Source organism: Lepidochelys olivacea (genome assembly GCF_965140295.1).
Source record: "Lepidochelys olivacea isolate rLepOli2 genome assembly, chromosome: 4".
NCBI lineage: Eukaryota > Metazoa > Chordata > Testudines > Cheloniidae > Lepidochelys > Lepidochelys olivacea.
This window is the reverse complement of record NC_140414.1, coordinates 17,897,136-17,915,345: the sequence shown is the minus strand read 5'-3', so window position 1 is coordinate 17,915,345 and position 18,210 is coordinate 17,897,136. Positions and strand designations below refer to the sequence as shown.

At 40.0% G+C, this 18,210-nt stretch overlaps 1 protein-coding gene across 4 annotated transcripts in view; it reads right to left on the bottom strand.

Moving 5' to 3' along the window:
• ANKRD17 (ankyrin repeat domain 17) overlaps nt 1–18,210 on the bottom strand; it is a 131,663-nt gene that overhangs the window by 77,975 nt on the left and 35,478 nt on the right. The window contains exon 1 of one of the 4 annotated variants that reach the window (XM_084625805.1): nt 17,755–17,879. The exons of the other annotated variants lie outside the window; for them this stretch is intronic. Coding sequence (XP_084481931.1) covers nt 17,755–17,808 — 54 coding nt within the window. The 5' untranslated portion in view covers nt 17,809–17,879. Of the gene's footprint in view, nt 1–17,754; nt 17,880–18,210 lie in introns of those variants that run through there. 4 annotated transcript variants of the gene reach the window in all.

Below are 18,210 nucleotides of genomic sequence, written 5' to 3'. Positions count from 1 at the left end.
CTTAAAGTTCCAGTAGGAAGAAGTTACTTGTCAATCTGTTATCTAGAAAAGACCACAAATGGTATTTATGCTGTATCTAGAAACAAAATTGCAAGTTACTAACTATGATAAACACTAGCTAAGTAACTCATATCTACTGAAACAGTGAAGTCGGCCTCTGAACCACAAAGCTCGTGGCCATTCCCCTTCTCCTCCAGCCACTGGGGACTTATGTCAAAAATAATTTAAACTTTCAGTTCAAAAATGTTTCTAGAACCTTCATCAGGAAGAAAAGCATCCAACAGTGTACATTTATTATTAGTCCCTGATTTCCCCTCAAAGATCATAAGTTATTCACAGCCTGCACTCTACAGTTGGCCAGAGGAGACTTTTAGGACTCATGAAACACACAACTGCAGGATCGTCTTTAAGAGGAAGGAGGAAATGGAACAGCAGGTAAAGGGCAGAACAGTTTGTATGTGTGAGCAGGAGAGGGGATACCCAGGCTGACACCAATGCTAGTTCCTTCCTAGCATATTGCTAATTATGCCCAGAGTTGCACAGGACTGAAAGCATCAGCAGAAGACTACGGAGTTGCACCGGTGTAAACAAAAGCAGAATCTAACCTACAGAATTCATTACAGATGATGTATGAATACGACACAATGAAGTTTAACCTCCAGCTTTTAGGCTGAGTGTGCAGGACTGGAGAGTGACAAAAACTTCTCAGTACATTGAACAGATCTGCTCTGGAAGTCACTGTCAAGAACATAGAACTTCTTACCAGATGTTGCAGGGACTCCAATTTTACCAACAGAGAAAGTAATTGTAAAAGAACAGTATTTTATATTATTGTATCTAGTCAAGGATTCCAATTTATTTTAAAAAGCCTAATTTTGAAGTTGTTCATTAGTAGCACACACTTCTTACAGATGAAATGTATTCATGTACAATCGGAACATTTTTGTACTCTCTTATCTCATAATATAAAAATTTGTCTAAGAATAAAACATGCAAATTCTGCTTGTGAGAAGTAAAAGCCAAATTTAGGAGGACTTATCCAATGAAATCTTTAATTCAAAAAAGTTCATTTTGAACTATTTATACATCTATTTAACACTGAAAGGTGTATCTCATGGGATTCATGGAAGAAAGTGGATCAAAATACAGCAATGTAATGTGAAAGCTGACAAAATTCTGGAAAAGAATCTCAGGGAAAAATTATCCCATTCAATAACCATTCAAAAGGTAAACATTTCAGTACTCCAGTACCTTATGATTAAATTTCATGGAAATATAGGATGGTTCAAATATATATTTCATAAGTATAAGTTAGTTCTACTTGTCTGCATAATCTCAAGTGAACCTAATTCAAATTCTTCATAATTTGAATAAAAATATAGGTCAATTCTAGGATACCATTAGACATGCTGTGAAACCCTATTTGAAAAATAAATTCCTTACCAAGCCATATAAAGTAAAATCCTGTTATGACAAACATATTGTCTAGTCCTATTTCAGTGGTCCCCAAACTTTTTTCCTATCGTGTTGCGCCGCGCCACGCCCTGCCCCGCCCCCTTACCTGTAATGGAACCTGTGGGTCCCCATTCCTGGGAGCTCAGCTGCAGCTGGAGCGGAGCTGGGGGCAAGGCCAGAGCAGAGCTGGGTCACACTCCCTCCCTGCTCTCTCGGGGGGGCGGCTGGCCCAGGCCTTGCTGTGCCTCCCCCCCAAACATTCCTCCATAGCCCACAGTTTGGGGACCACTGTCCTATTTCATTTTAATATATTTTAGCACAACAAAGCCCATGTTTTATCCCAACTAAAACCTTATCGGTCTCCATGATGGTGCATTATCCCATGATAGCATATATTAATTTAACGGACTACCACTTTAAGTGAAATTTTCACCCTCTATATCCACCTTTTAATTACAAAGGCAAAAAAAAATTTTATCAGGAGACAATAAGTATTTCAAATGTAGTTGTATGCTCATTATTCACGGGACTATACTTCAATTATTTTTTCCCCACGTTTCAGATACCCATCAGGCTGGCAAAAGGGGAAGAAGAATTTCTCTCCACAGAGACGCTTATTTTTTCCATGCCAAAGAGGAATTCCATATCTATACTATCTCAATACAGACAACCTTTTGAAGTTACTAGACCCAGAGTTCTTACCATTCTAATATCAAACTAGTCACATCGGCAAAGAGTTAAGGAATAAAACTATCTGGACTGTTGAATACCAAGATTGAGTGTTCTCTTTAATGATGTTCTGAAATAAGTGTGAACACAACCCAATGCAACAAAGTTTAATTTTTCCCTATAAAGGAGTCATAATGCCTAACTTTGTACATATGCTCTCTCCTTTGTTTTAACTTAGTTTATATATTTTTAGAAATCTACAATAGATTATTATAACTTTAATACAAATGATTATATAAATTTTCAAATGCATCTTCAAAACACAAAGCTAATCTTTCATTTAAAAAAATTCCTGATGCAAATATTAAAATGATCATAAAAAATCATTTAAACCTTTGCGACCTTTAGAATTATATAGTACAGGCAGAGCCAAAAACAATTGCTACTTCTTTTAAGTTTATTGTAAAGATACAGGATGATGAATTCTTGTTATGTAAGCTTGATTTTAAAAAAATTATAAAGTTTTCAGGCCAAATTCTTGGCTGGTGGAAACAGGTCCAGCATGCATTTATACCAGCAGAAAATCTGGCCTATTTCAATCTTACAGTTCTTTAAAGGTCAGAGCAGTATAGTTCAATAACATGGGATCCCTTTTTATCCCAGCCCAATCCATTTTTCTTAGCACAGCAGCTGGCACCATACCGGCAACAACACTGCAGAACCATCCACAAAAGTCCTGCAATGCTGACCACTTCATGTACGGTAAGGTAGTATATTTGTTTTCATGTTACTTGGAATTCATGAAAACTGAAAAATAAGTATGATCACAATTCACACCAGCTCTGTTAAAACATGACAGGCTAAATTTTCTTGTTCACACACTTCTAAGATCAGGCAAGTAGGAACTGTGTTGGTATAAAATTCTTAAGTGTGGGTTGGGTTTTTTTTGCATATTACTAATCTATTTTGTTGATTATATTCAAAAATGCATATTTTTTCTTATTGCTGACAGAGAAGGGGAAAGCAGAAGGGTCAGACTGTGAGGCTGAAGTGGTGTAACACTGCATCAATGGCTGGCACCAATAGTCCTCCTGCTGCAGGGACACCTGCATTATTACTGCAGTGTCACCGTTTCTACTGAATATAAAAAGAAGGTGTTGGTGTGTATGCACACAAATCTCTCCTCTCCATTGAGTACAAGGAAAAAGACACAAACAGCTATACCGATGGTGAAGTTTCAAGGAAAAATAGCTGTATTCTACCAATTATTTCTGCATCTCAAATACACCAGCCATTTAGTCCGATATGCTGCAGCTCTTATTCTGTGAGACAGACAGCAGCACCAATGAAATGAAGCCAAGCTTCTGGCATCAATTTACCAGGATGATCCAAAAAATTCTAAAAGCTTAGTATATCCTGGTGTTCGTATGAGACAATTATGTGCTTGTCCGTACATGACACGTGAAGCTTTCTTGCTGAAGTTAATTTTGCAGTTAAGCAATATTTGTCCAAATAAACAGATAATTAGTAAGACACTCCTTAGGAGGCAGACAGTTCCCCAGCCCCACCTTCCCATTTATGGGAACAAAGAATACAATGAAGGATCCCATATGCCCAACAGAATGATTTTACTCTTAAGAAACTGCTGTACCCTTGCAGGATAATCCCCCCCCCCCCACCCCCAACTGCCTCCCATCATCCCTTTGAATGAAAATTTGGACTACGCTCAGCTTTTCGGAAAAGTAAGTTTTATTTAACAAGCTTATACTCCAATCATATATTAGTACAGATTTACAAACCTGGTATATGCAATTTAAATCAATGTCATGGGTAGGGCCCTACCAAATTCACTGTCCATTTTGGTCAATTTCATGGTCATATGAAATTTATAATTTTAAAAATCTTGATTTCAGCTATTTAAACGTGAAATTTCAGAGTGTTGTAACCGTAGAGGCATGGGCGGGGGAGGGGGGTTTGCAAGGTTATTGTAGAGTGTGTGTGGTACTCCTACCCTTACTTCTGTGCTGTTTCTGGCGGCGGCCCTGCCTTCAGAGCTGGGCAGCTGGAGAGAGGCGGCTGCTGGCCGAGAGCCCAGCTCTGAAGGCAGAACCACCACCAGCAGCAGCACAGAAGCAAGGGTGGCATGGTATGGTATTGCCACCCTTACTTCTGACCTGATGCTGGTGGGGTGCCCGGCCAACAGCTGCCACTCTCCAAACACCCAACTCTGAAGGCAGCACAGAAGTAAGGATGGCAATACCTTCCCTAGAACCACCTTGCGACCCCCCCTGCAACTTCCTTTTAGGTCAGGACTCCCAATTTGAGAAACGCTGGTCTCCCCTGTGAAACCTGTACAGTATATGGTAAAAGCAAACAAAACACCAGATTTCACAGGGGGACACCAGATTTCACAGTCCATGACGCATTTTTCATGGCCAAGAATTTGGTAGGGCCCTAGTTATAGTTAAGTCAGAAAACATCAAATCTGAGAGAGATTTTATAATTATTATAGGGCTTGAAATAGGGCTATATGGTGATTAGGAAACATAGCAAACTGTGTTTGGGCCTTCCAAAGTAACCAGTTTCTGCAGAATTTAAACTTTAGTTTGAGATGGACAATTTGAATATAAGACAATAAATATACAGTACTTCCAGTAACAAAAGAATCTGCTAGTCTGGAGCTTGATTGACAGGTTAACCACACCCACCTAGGCCCTTTTTGCTGCTAACATTCTTAGTTCTGGTGTTCAAACTGCTCTCCCTAAATAAGCCCTGGAAGTCATCAAAGTAAATCTGTTACTTGTGTGCCAAGCTGGAGGAGTCAGGCTCTGAGCCCTTAGATTTTGCTGGAAGTTTTCCTCTCTCTGGAAAACTATCCTGGTCCCTTTCCTCCACTCCCTACCCGCAGTCCTTACCTGGACCACGGTCCACAGGATTAACGTTGCAGCCACAATGTTAACATTGATGCAGATGTGCTATGCTACCTGAAAACATCAGGAGACTGCTCAATCTGAGGTCTCTGCTGACCAGGGAGTGAAGTTAAGTGGTTAGACTGAATCTCCTCATGCAGTCTTCAGTACCTGACCAGGCAGCTCTCTACACAGAGTAAAGTCTAGCACAAACATGGGCAAATATAGGGCATATGAGATATGTGGCCAGACTAGTTGAAGGGAATCTACCTAGCACCTGAGAACTTGCTGCCCTCATCCTCCGCACTGGTCACCCAAATCCAGCAACATACTTTGACTCCAGTAACCCTGGCTTCTCAAAACTGTCCTGTCAAACAGCACTCATCTGCTTGGAGATGTATGTTGCTTAACGAGTGTTTGTGTGGTCATATTACAGTCCATGACCAGTTCCTTACAGCTATTATAAGGATTATTCCTGGAGGGAGCCTACACCTGAGACTCCTCTAGCTAACCAGACTCTTCATTCAGATACACTACAGTATCCTGGGAATAAGCCCCTCCTAACAGACACAAATGGCTTTTTGGATTCTTCCCCGTCCCCCCGGGCTTCCCTTCTAGTGAACAACAACAACAACAACAAAGCTTCCCAAAAGATCTAAAAACTAGAGGCCTCTTCTGCCTCCTCTGCAGAGTGTGAATCTTCTTCCTCAGACTCCTGGAAACTCAGAATTCAAATCTTTTGACACTAGGATTTTGATTACACTTAAGGTTCTGGTTATACAAGAGAGAAAAAGACCTCAGGGCCTGAGACACTTCTGCTAAGGTTCCCCATTAGAAAGAGCACTTAACTCTTTGGAGCAGGTAGTGAGTACCGAACAGCTCAGTAGAAGAAAGAGTCCACTCCGAATGGCTATGTTAAACTGCATAAAATCCCTATAGAAAAGCACAATAGATTTGACTCCATCTTTATACAGTGGACCTACAAGATCTCCTCAGTTACGACCATTATTCCTGTTAAGGCTGTTATTGCCGGGAAAGAGCTCTATTTAAACTTTGGTCCACTGGGGCTTACTTAAAAGGGACTAACACTAATGGTGTTGTGCCTCCCTCATCCTACCTTTCAGCCAAAAACAAAGTTTGTGCGTAACTTTGGGAAAGCGAGTTCAGGGAGGAGAAGGGGGGGAAAAAAAAAAAAAAAAAGCTTTCCAAGCAGCTTCTTTCCCCTACCTCCATCCATGTTTCCCGGTCATTGCCTCTGGCCTTGATCACATACTGCATGAGTGGGTTTAATGGATAAATTCTCAATACAGAAGTCTCTAATCCATAAACAGAACACTCTGCTACGTAGGTAGACCACTGATAAAATGATCAGTCAGTTTAAGGCTGGGTCTTCACACAAACTTGCACTGAAATAATTAAATCAATTTCGTTCACAACTTGTTATTTTGGTACAAGATTGTTCCAGGTGCACACTTATTTCAGGAAGAGCCCAATCACAGTTTAGCTTAACTTGGTTTCCTCTGTCAAAGCCTATACGTTAAGGCCATGTCTACACTATGGGACATTGCTGTAGCTATGCTGACATAAAGCCAGCTGTGTAGACATAGCCTACAATGACAGAAATGGTCCTTCCATTGCTGTAGGAACACTGCCTTCCCGAGCAAAGGTAACCAGATTGACTGAAGCACTCCATCTACCTTTCTGCACCTGCACCAGGAGTTTAGTCACCATAGCTACAGAACTCAGTGATGTGGCTTTTTCACACCCCTGAGTGGGGCAGCCATGTTTATCTAAATGTTAAGTGCAGATCAGCCCTCAGTCTGAAACAATGTTCCCTATTTTGATTAACCCTGTTGTTTTCTAAATTCGCCTCCTGCTACAACCCTCCTTTAAGAGGAATTATCATTCAATCTTTGTAGCTCTTCGAGAAGCCATTTTCTGTTTCACTCCCTCAGGCTTTCCTGTAATGTATTAAGACATTTAACTCCCATAAATGAGAGAATGGGGTTATTTAGAACAATCAGAGGTTGCCTAGCTTTCCCTGAGCACTATCCTTCATGCGTAACTACTTTTTATAGAATATTGTTGTTTCCTACTCTTTCTTTGCATTGCTACAGCTAAGAGATGTGCTTGATTATAGTTATGGGAGAACACTGTCACACTGTCTCCACGAAGTTCCTGTCCCTGCATCTTTAGGCAGTGAAAATAGTTGTTTTTACATCAAGATAGTTACTTTGAGTTAGCTACCTCAATGTAATATCCTAGTGAAGACAAGATATTGAAGTTTTAACCTCAATGTATAAGGTTGACCTCTACGGCTACATGAAGGTTAAAACTAAAGAGCCTTGTCTCCACTAGGATTTTACTTTGAGATTATCTCAGTGTAGAAAAAACACCCTTTTTCAGTAGTGAGGATGTAACCTTAAGAGATCCAGAAGCAGGTTCAGCAAAGTCTGTGACAAGAAAGCTGCTTAACTAAGTAAATTCTCCCCATCCAGAGGTGGAAGATAGGTGCCTTTATTCCTATGGGTAAAAGTTAGTTTTCCCAGGTGAGCCCAAACCTTCAGCTCCTCATTCCTTGGAGGATGGAGGAATGTTCTCTTTGTCCCTTTACTCATCCCACATGTGTTTTTCCCCTCTTAATATGCCTCTTTATTATGGTACAGATACTTCCTCACTCATCTTTTAACTCAGAGCATATTCAGATTTTTATGGGGCAATTTCCAGCAGTACAGAGATCTGGAAAGCTTCCATTCAGAGGGCATAAGCCTTTAAGAGGTTAATAGAAAAGGAGGACTTGTGGCACCTTAGAGACTAACCAATTTATTAGAGCATAAGCTTTCGTGAGCTACAGCTCACTTCCTCAGATGCATATCGTGGAAACTGCAGCAGGCTTTATATATACACAGAGAATATGAAACAATACCTATTCCCACCCCACTGTCCTGCTGGTAATAGCTTATCTAAAGTGATTTCCAGCACAAATCCAGGTTTTCTCACCCTCCACCCCCCCACACAAATTCACTCTCCTGCTGGTGACTTTGTCACTTTGGATGGGCTATCACCAGCAGGAGAGTGAATTTGTGTGGGGGGGTGGAGGGTGAGAAAACCTGGATTTGTGCTGGAAATCACTTTAGATAAGCTATTACCAGCAGGACAGTGGGGTGGGAATAGGTATTGTTTCATATTCTCTGTGTATATATAAAGCCTGCTGCAGTTTCCACGATATGCATCTGAGGAAGTGAGCTGTAGCTCACAAAAGCTTATGCTCTAATAAATTGGTTAGTCTCTAAGGTGCCACAAGTCCTCCTTTTCTTTTTGCGAATACAGACTAACACGGCTGTTACTCTGAAACCTGTAAGAGGTTAATGTTTTCTGATTCCAAGTCCCTGATTATACAGAGTTAATATTTTCTGGCTGTCCTATGATATACTGGTATAAGTCAGCTGACCACCCAGTGGCCTAGTCATGTCCACATTCCCCCCTGTCCCTGAAAGTGACTACAGTGTTTGTAACTGACCACAACTCCTCCTTCCAGGACTCATTCATGCTTCTACAGCACTCCTGCAGTCACACTATGAAGTTATTCTGCAGGTTTTGCCCTCCCCAGGTTTTCGGCCCTGATTTAATTGTGTAAATGAAAGAAAGGCTTACAAACTCATACACTATTACTGATACTACGGTAGGGCCTAGAGGCCCCCAACCAAGACTGGAATTCTAATGTGCTAAGTACTCTACACACAGTAAGAGCTCACCTGTGTCCTGAAAGTGCTTACAGTCTAAGGGCTGCTCTATAAAGTTGCACTGCTTTAGCTATATCAGGCTATGTCTACACTAGCACTTTTGTTGGTATACTTTAGCCCGGGGGGGTGAAAAAAAACAACCCCAAAAGTGATATAGGTTACACCGACAGAAGCGCCGGTATGGACAGTGTTATGTTGGTGGGAAAGGCTCTCCTGCCAACATAGCTATCACTGCTCATTTGGGGTGCTTTAATTATGCCGACGGGAGAGCTCTTTCCTGTTGGGATAGAGCGGCTACATGGGAGATACTGAAGCGGTGAAGCTGCATCGGTATAGTCGTGCCGCTTGTAAGCTCTCCAGTGTAGAGATGTTCTCAGTGTAGTTAAAGCAGTACAATCCTCCTAGGGTTGGCAAAGTTACCCTGATAAAGTGTTTTTACCAGTATAGCTTATTCTCATACGGGAAGGAAAAGAGGCTATACTTGTTTTTGTAAATCATACCACTACCAAATAGTTGAAAGTTGTATCTGCACAACAACATAGCACTCTAGCTGTTACCTGAGCGAGACCTTTTCTTCCTTACTTTAACCAAAGGAACACTATAGCATGCCTGGCCACTGGATGACAATTATTTATGCAATTGTCACTTTAATTCGAAATAAAATGAGATACATGCAACGTATCCAGCCTTAGCTTGACTGTGCATTAGGATATAAAGTCCATTTCTACTTCGGTCTCAGCTGACAACCAACTTATTAATGTCATTGTATAGTGCTAAACGCACAGCTCTTCATATGTTCAAAGTGCTTTACAAACATCAGTCAATATATTCTAATATCATTATGTAAACATTGTATCAAATTAAGTTGCTGGGTAAAATGGAAGTTGGAGACAAGAGAGTGCTATTTAAAATGTGAGGATTTCTAAACAACAAAATTTGGAGGATGTTACGACCTGTGTTACATGGGAGGACAGACTAGATCGGGGTGGGCAAACTTTTTGGCCCGAGGGCCACATTGGGGTTGCAAAACTACATGTACAGAGGGCCAGGTAGGAAGGCTGTGCCCCCTATCCGACCCATCCCACTTCCCAGCCCCTGACTACCCCCCTCAGAACCCTCAACCCATCCAACCCCCCCGCTCCTTGTCCCCTGCCCCTAAGCACCCCCTGGGGCCCCACCCCCTAGCCAACCCCCCCCGCTCCCTGACTGCCTCAACCCCTATCCACACCCCCACCCCCCTCAGGACTCCCACCCCCTAGCCAACCGCCCTCTGTTCCTTGTCCCCTGACTGCCCCCCAGTCTCCTATCCCCGCCTGACAGGCCCCCCGGAACCCCACCCCCTTATCCAACCCCCCCTGCTCCCTGTCCCCCGATTGCCCCCCCAGAACCTCTGTCCCATCCAACCGCCCTCTGCTCCCTGACTGCCCCCTGGGACCCCACGCCCCCTCACCATACTTCTCAAAGCAGCAGGAGCACGCTGCCCGGCAGGAGCCAGCTGCGCTGCCCGGTAGGAGCAGCGGGCCAGAGCGCTGCCCACACGGAGGCATTACTGCAGGGGAGGGGCCAGGGGCTAGCCTCCCCGGCCAGGATCTCAGTGGCCGAGCAGGACGGTCCCGCAGGCCAGACGCGGCCTGCGGGTCGTAGTTTGACCACCTCTGGACTAGATGATCGCAATGGTCCCTTCTGGCCTTTGAATAAATCCCAGAGATTCTACACAAAACTTAAGAGCCCTATTAACTTCAAATACTGAATAATTTGAGGGCAGGGATTGGTCATGACTATGGCCCACCCCTTCAATCCATACTAGAGTATTTGCCATGATTAGGAAAAGAAACTGTTCTGACATTACATATAGGAACTGCACAGAGAAAAAACAAATGCCATCCAAAATCTGAGAGGGACAAGATGTGGAGGGCTGATATCAGGGCTGATATTTAATAGGAAAAAGTTTTTAAAAAGAATAAAACCCAAAGAACTCTAAAAAGAGGTTCTGGAAAAGGATCTGCTCATTTGAGAGTAGAAGAAGGGAAAGGAAGAAAACAAAAGGGAAATAGGATGCTACAAATTGTTAATACAAAAATAAAGTAACCCCAGAAGAGGGCGGGGAAGGACTCCCTAGTTGTTTACTGTCTAAACTAAAACACCCAAAACTATCTAAAACTATTTTTAACTATGTACAGAGGAAGTCTAAAGAAGAGCTCTGAGGACACTGGAGAGTTCCATGTCAGACCACATGGAGGTAAGAAGGAACTGGAGAGGTGGATGGTCCAAACTATCCCTTATAGCCTCAGTTCAAAGCATAAGAAGCGAAAGAGCAAAAGCACAGACCAAACGGACGCTCCTAACAAGAATCTTCGAGTCTCAGGCACATGGAGTGCAGGCCTACCCCATACTGGAATACACACAGGGACCAACACTTGAAGAAGTGGTTTGTGATGGTTCAGCTCAAGCCAACGTTTAAGCAAAACTGAAATAAGCCACCAAAACAGCAGTCCACACAGGAGCTTCCGCTGGCTAAAGCAATTTAGTTAAACCTGTGCAAATCCTGTGTAGACAAGGTCCAAGGCACTTAAATCAAAATAAGAGTGTCTACACATAAAAAGTTGCACTTCACCCAGCTCAATTTAGTTCAGTTGAACCGGTGAACATTTGTGTTTAGAGAAGGCCTAAGCCAGTGACCTGATTTTCAAGAGTGCTGAGAACTTAGCACTACCTATAGTCAATGGAAACTGCTTTTCAAAAACAGGGCTTTTGGTAGGTGCCTACATAGAGATACAAGAGCCAAGCTTCAGGCACCTGTTTTTGAAAATATGAGCAAGTTGCTTAGACTGATAGTGATTTAGAAAGTCTGAATCCTAGTCAGGAAGAGAACCCAGGTCTCCAAAGCCTCAGACCAGTATCGACCACAAGATCATTCTTCCTATAATGGCTTTCTAAGTGATCTCTTCCTTGCTGCCAGAAAGGACACTGGGCTTGTTGCAGTTTGGGGCTAGTCTATACTAAAAAGGCTTTTCCAGTATTGCTATACCAGCAAAGCTCACTAGCAGAAGGACAATGTATACCAGCAAGAGTTCTTTTGCCTGCATACTTAAACCATCTCCCTGAATGATTTAGCTATATTGGCAAAAGTGTCATTTTGTTAGCATAAAATATGTCTACACAGGGTTTTTTGCTGACATAGCTATGTCAGGTCAGGGGGTAATTTTTTTGTACATTCCTAACAAACTTCACTCTAATGGCAAAAGTTTGTAGTGTAGACCTGGCCTCAGATCTAAGAGACTATATATCCAAGTCTGAGTCAAGGTTGCAGCACATCCACATGTTAGACTAAAATTATAGTTATCCTGCATAAAAGCGTTCTTATAGCTGTGAGGGAAAATAAGTTACCTACTATTTTCCTTCTCTGAAGATATTGCTACCTGAGATTCTCTCTACAAGGTCCTGGCCGCCCAGTTGGGACAGGGCCCCTGTCTTAGCCTGGGAGCACAAGATCCCACTGTAAGAACCCTGAGAGTATGGTACCTTTAAAGAAAAGCATGATACCAAAATATTCACTTCAGAGCAGCATATCCAAATTATTGCAGCTGAAATTTAAATCCCAGTTGGTTACAAGAGCGTCATTCAACCACCGGGGAGGGGAGAGGGGAGAAGAGGAGAGAATGTTCATCTGAAACAACCTTCCCCATAAACAATTTAGAGAAATGAGCAGACAAAAGCACAAAAAAACAAGGAACAGAGACTTCACATACCACAAGCTTCTTTAATCAATATATTCAAGGGGCCTTTCACAATGGAACAAGGCTTGAAATGCATACTAAGATTTAGTTGGTCAGTACTTCATTTACTATCATTACCTATGCAGTTTAGGGCAAAAAGTGCTGCCCTCCCCACGCCCCCAAACAACCAATTCAATGCTGCTATGAGGCCCTTACCCTGACTCTTGACATCAGTTTATTGCCCAAAATAAGTACCACAAAGGCCACTGCAATATCTGATAGAACCCGTTTAAACACAAACTTTCAAGTGCTGATTAGTAATAAGTAGGGCTGTCAAGCGATTAAGAAAATTAATTGCGATTAATCGCACTGTTAAACAATAGAATACCATTTACTTAAATATTTTGGATGCTTTCTACATTTTCAAATATATTGATTTCAATTACAACACAGAATACAAAGTGTACAGTGCTCACTTTATATTTATTTCTTATTACAAGTATTTGCACTGTAAAAAAACAAAATAGTATATTTCAATTCACCTAATAAAAGTACTGTAGTGCAATCTCTATCATGAAAGTTGAACTTACAAATGTAGAATTATGTTTTAAAAAACCAACAAACCACAACCTGCATTAAAAAATAAAACAATGTAAAATTTTAGAGCCTGCAAGTCCACTCAGTCCTACTTCTTGGGGGGAGGGACAGCTCAGTGGTTTGAGCATTGGCCTGCTAAACACAAGGTTGAGAGCTCAATCCCTGAGGGGGCCATTTAGGGCTCTAGGGCAAAAATTGGGGATTGGTTCTGCTTTGAGCAGGGGGTTGGACTAGATGACCTCCTGAGGTCCCTTCCAACCCTGATATTCTAGGATTCTTGTTCAGCCAATCGCTCAGACAAACAAGTTTGTTTACATTTGCAGGAGATAATGCTGCCCGCTTCTTGTTTACAATGTCATCTGAAAGTGATAACAGGCATTCGCAGGGCACAGTTGTAGCCGGCTTCGCAAGATATTTACATGCCAGATGTGCTAAAAATTCATATGTTCCTTCATGCTTCAACCACCATTCCAGAGGACATGTGTCCATACTGATGACTGGTTCTGCTCGATAACCATCCAAAGCAGAGAAGACCAATGCATGTTCATTTTCATTATCTGAGTCAGATGCCACCAACAGAAGGTTCCTTTTCTTTTTTGGTGGTTCAGGTTCTATAGTTTCTGCATTGGAGTGTTACTCTTAAGACTTCTGAAAGCATGTTCCACATCTTGTCTCTCTCAGATTTTGGATGGCATTTCAGATTCTTAAACCTTGGGTCCAGTGCTATCTTTAGAAATCTCACATTGGTATCTTCTTTGCGTTTTGTCAAATCTGCAGTGAAAGTGTTCTTAAAATGAAGAACATGTCCTGGGTCATCATCCAAGGCTGCTATAACATGAAACATATGGCAGAATGTGGGTAAAACCGAGCAGGAGACATACTATTCTCCCCCAAGGAGTCAAGTCACGAATTTAATTAACACACAATTTTTTTTAACAAGCATCATCAGCATGGAAGCACGTCCTATGGAATGATGTCCAAAGCATAAAGGGGCATATGAATGTTTAGCGTATATCTGGCACGTAAATACCTTGCAAGGCCGGCTACAAATGTGTCATGCAACTGCCTGTTCTCACTTTCTGGTGACATTGTAAATAAGAAGAGGGCAGCATTATCTCCTGTAAATATGAACAAATTTGTCTGTCTGAGTGATTGGCTGAACAAGAAGAAGGACTGAAGTAGTAGGCGCCGAAGTTTTACATTGTTTTGGTTTTGAGTGCAGTTAATGTAACGAACAAAAAAAATTTACTTTGCAAGTTGCACTTTCATGACAGAGATTGCACTACAGCACTTCTATGAGGTGAATTGAAAAATACTATTTCTTTTATCATTTTTACAGTGCAAATATTTGTAATTAAAATAATATACACTTTGAATTACAATACAGAATACGACATATATGAAAATATACAAAAACATCCAAAATATTAAATAAATTTCAACTGGAATTCTATTAGTTAACAGTGAGATTAAAACTGCAATTAATCGCGATTACTTTTTTTGAGTTAATCGCGTGAGTTAACTGCGATTAATCGCCAGCCCTAGTAATAAGTTATGAAAAACAAGCACTAGATTCATGTTTTAAAATATGTCAAATCTGAAAATTCCCATAATCCTTAATAACTAATATTAAGAGTTTGAGAAAGCAGCATATTTATCATGGGACTGAAATTTCACAAAGTATGGATCCTTAGACATTTGACATGTAGGGAAGTCCAAAGTGCAAATTCTGCCCTGAATTATCCCCATGTAACCTCAATGACTTCAATGGGATAGTACTAAGTTTATGTCAGGCAAACTTTCGCCCAAGGACTGTTACGCATCCAAACCTAGTAGGATCTTTTAACTTTTCAACTCTGTATCATATATGAACAAATAAGTACAATTTCAGATTTCTCCTGCGGTAAATGATTCTTTAAAAATAGGAAAGCTTCAACAACAAATTCTTACATAAATCACATTTTATGAGAACAGAGGTAGAAATCAGTTCTCCCCCGGAACTGAAATTCTATACTTTCAAAGATGTAGAGTCTCATACTTGCTTACTAAAGAAAATGACTGTTAAATATAAAAAAATCCAATTTCTCCTAGAACTAAAATGAGTCTTAAAATTTTTTTAGTACCATCTTATAGTTCAAATAAAAATATAAAAAGAAGATTACGCATAGCCAATCTAATTCCTGAATTCATACAGTGAGGTTCATTAATGAGTGAATGATTTTTAGTTTGTTGAACTTGAGTAAAGAATGAGCACCAGAAAAATATTTAAAATTTATAAAAAAGCATTTACTGTAAATGCATTTCATATTGACTTAGCATTTCCAAACTAACTATTACAAACTCAGTATAAAGTTTAAAAGTATCTATACACAGGCAATTCTGGACAAACACAGTAACTTTGAAGTGTTATTATTTAAGCTCACCATAGCTGATAAAAGAAGTCAGTGAGAAACCGGGTCAAAGCATATCAACAGGATTTGTTTCATTAGTAAAAAGAGGGGCACAATGAATTTATGCAAGGTAAACAACTTGATACACTCATCTAAAATGTGTATAATTACAACATTTTACTCTATGGATACAGCACAGTTTTGATTTTTATTTAAATACCTCTCAGTAATCCACTTAATCTTTAATGCATATGGATATATTTTCCTCTTTGGTTCACATGAGGCACATGCACTTAAATATTTAGCTTAATTACAGAGAAGACATAGGGGACATAATGTGTTTGATCAGGCACATTATAGTTCACACATTCATTCTCCCTACCTCTAACAAAGAAAGCAAATGACACATTTAAAGCAAAAATATTTTATACATAATAGGAAAAAGAAGTTAACCACTTTCAATCTATCAGTTGTCCAGGAAATGTATGAGTCCCGATATCTTTCCATTTGAATTTATGATCCATTAAAATTATTATGGAGATGTGTGTATAGTCTGGCAACAAGGGAAATTATAATTTCCAGAACTAGTTTAAACATTGAATCAAATGTTTTCATGAACATAAATTGAAAACCTTTTAAGCCAAAAATGGCTACCACCCAAAGGTCCAACTATTTAGAAAATGTACATTATTGATAGAAATCTTGAGTGCACTGAACTTTTGAAAATATACAGAGTAATGATAAAAAGATATTTTAATGCATTTTTGCTTACAAAACTGGAACTACAGAAACAAAAAAGATTAATATGAACTATTATTCCTATTCACTTTCATATTCCACAAATTACCAATGAATATATTGCTTAAAATATCAGGCTTAAACTAAACGTAAAAGCAAATATAGGAGCCGCGTTGCTTTCAGCTAACACATGGGTATTGCTAGCAAGATTTAATTAGTATTTTGGAGATACAGCTAGAAAGGGGAGTTGTCATGTATTTAATGAAACAGAATCTAGTTCTTTATAAAGAAAGTCACATAGAACAAGGCCACAAATATTTTCAAAGGTGGAGAGAGAAAGCAGTAGTAGAAATCAAATTGAAATTGCACACTGAATTCAAGAGTGGATTGAAATAATGAAGTAAAAGAGTCACAGCACAATCAGTTTTCATTCTGTAGAACAGCTAGAAGCTATAAGAATCTTACTGCAATGTCAGCTCCAAGCACACACAAGGGCTCCAGAAAATGCTCATTGATCATGCAGCACTTTATAATGCGCAGGAGGCCTCTCTCCTCCCTCTTTTCCCCAGCCCCTCCCACAGCAGCATTATAGTAATTGAGAATTCTACCAGTACCGCACATGTTAAAGAGAAAATAATCAATCACATACTTGGACTTATTAGCCTACAAAACAGATCTGCAAATCTAACGTATTTAAAAATCTGCAATAACTCAATATCGTATTCTAACATAGACCAATTAAACCAGAAATGGTTATTTCTTCCCTTCATTTTTAGAGTGCATAAAATTCAACTGAAACATTTATGAAATCAGTATTTATCAGTAACAGACAAAAAACAAATATAGTTTCTCTTTAGAGATACACAAAGAAAGAAAGAATCAGATTAACAATTCTGATCCTTTAAAACAGTAAAATATCAAAATATATATTTTCATACTCTGACATGGAAATCACCAACATTTAAGCATTTCAGGATATTTATAAATATCCTGAATCTCTTTAAAAATGAAAAAAGGACTGTATTTAGCTATTTAACTATTTCAAATAAGGACCAAAGTATATATAGCAATTTAGCAATTCTCATCACTTAATAATTTATACTAGATACAAACAAAACAAGCACCTCCTTTAACCAGCAAAATATAAGCACTTTCAGGCCTTTATGTAAATGAATTGTGTAAGACACAGGATACTAAAGCCTTTGCAAGCTGCTTTGCAGACCCCACCTTTCAATGAGTTAATCTAAAGGTCACAAGCACACAGACGTTTTATGAAGTCTGAGGTTCTTTCTTTTATTCCTCTCTACCATACACCCCCCACTCACAATTTATAATCAAACAAATGACATACTAATTCTCAGCTAATTTAGTAGCCATCCAAGTGCACATCTCACAGAACAAGGACTGTGTGCCTTGCTTAAATGCATAACTTCTCTTCCCTGCCTCCCTCAACTGAGTAATTCGTAAGCATATTCCAGTAGATAGATTTCTTTCTTCTGGCTTTCAATTTCATTGCAATTTGTAAATCAACTCCTACCTCAAGGATGTCTTCTAGAACATATGCTTCCATCTCAGCCTCTGTCTCCACCATGTTTTAATCAAACTGCCATGTTTCTTACTGCACTATGATTAGATCACTGCCAGCAGGAACACTCCTCTGTGTCAGCAAGGGAACAGGAAATGGAATGTTCTATATTACATGCCTGAAAGAGGCTTTGCTGCTTGCAAACCAGGCACCTACCAACTGAGCAGGGGTGACTCAATGAATATGCTGTTTAAAGTCACAGCAGCCCTCTTCTGAAAGTACACTTCAGATAAATAACCTAATCAAAGTAAGCAAGCCACCTTATTTTACAATGCTATCTTGACGGCATTTATGTTTCAGATGAATTCAACGTTTTTATAGAGGAAATCCAACCCGTCAGCTTTCCTAAATTAACTAAACCTGAGGGGTTGCAGTTTTGTGGTGCAGAAATTTATCTGGAGCAGAAGT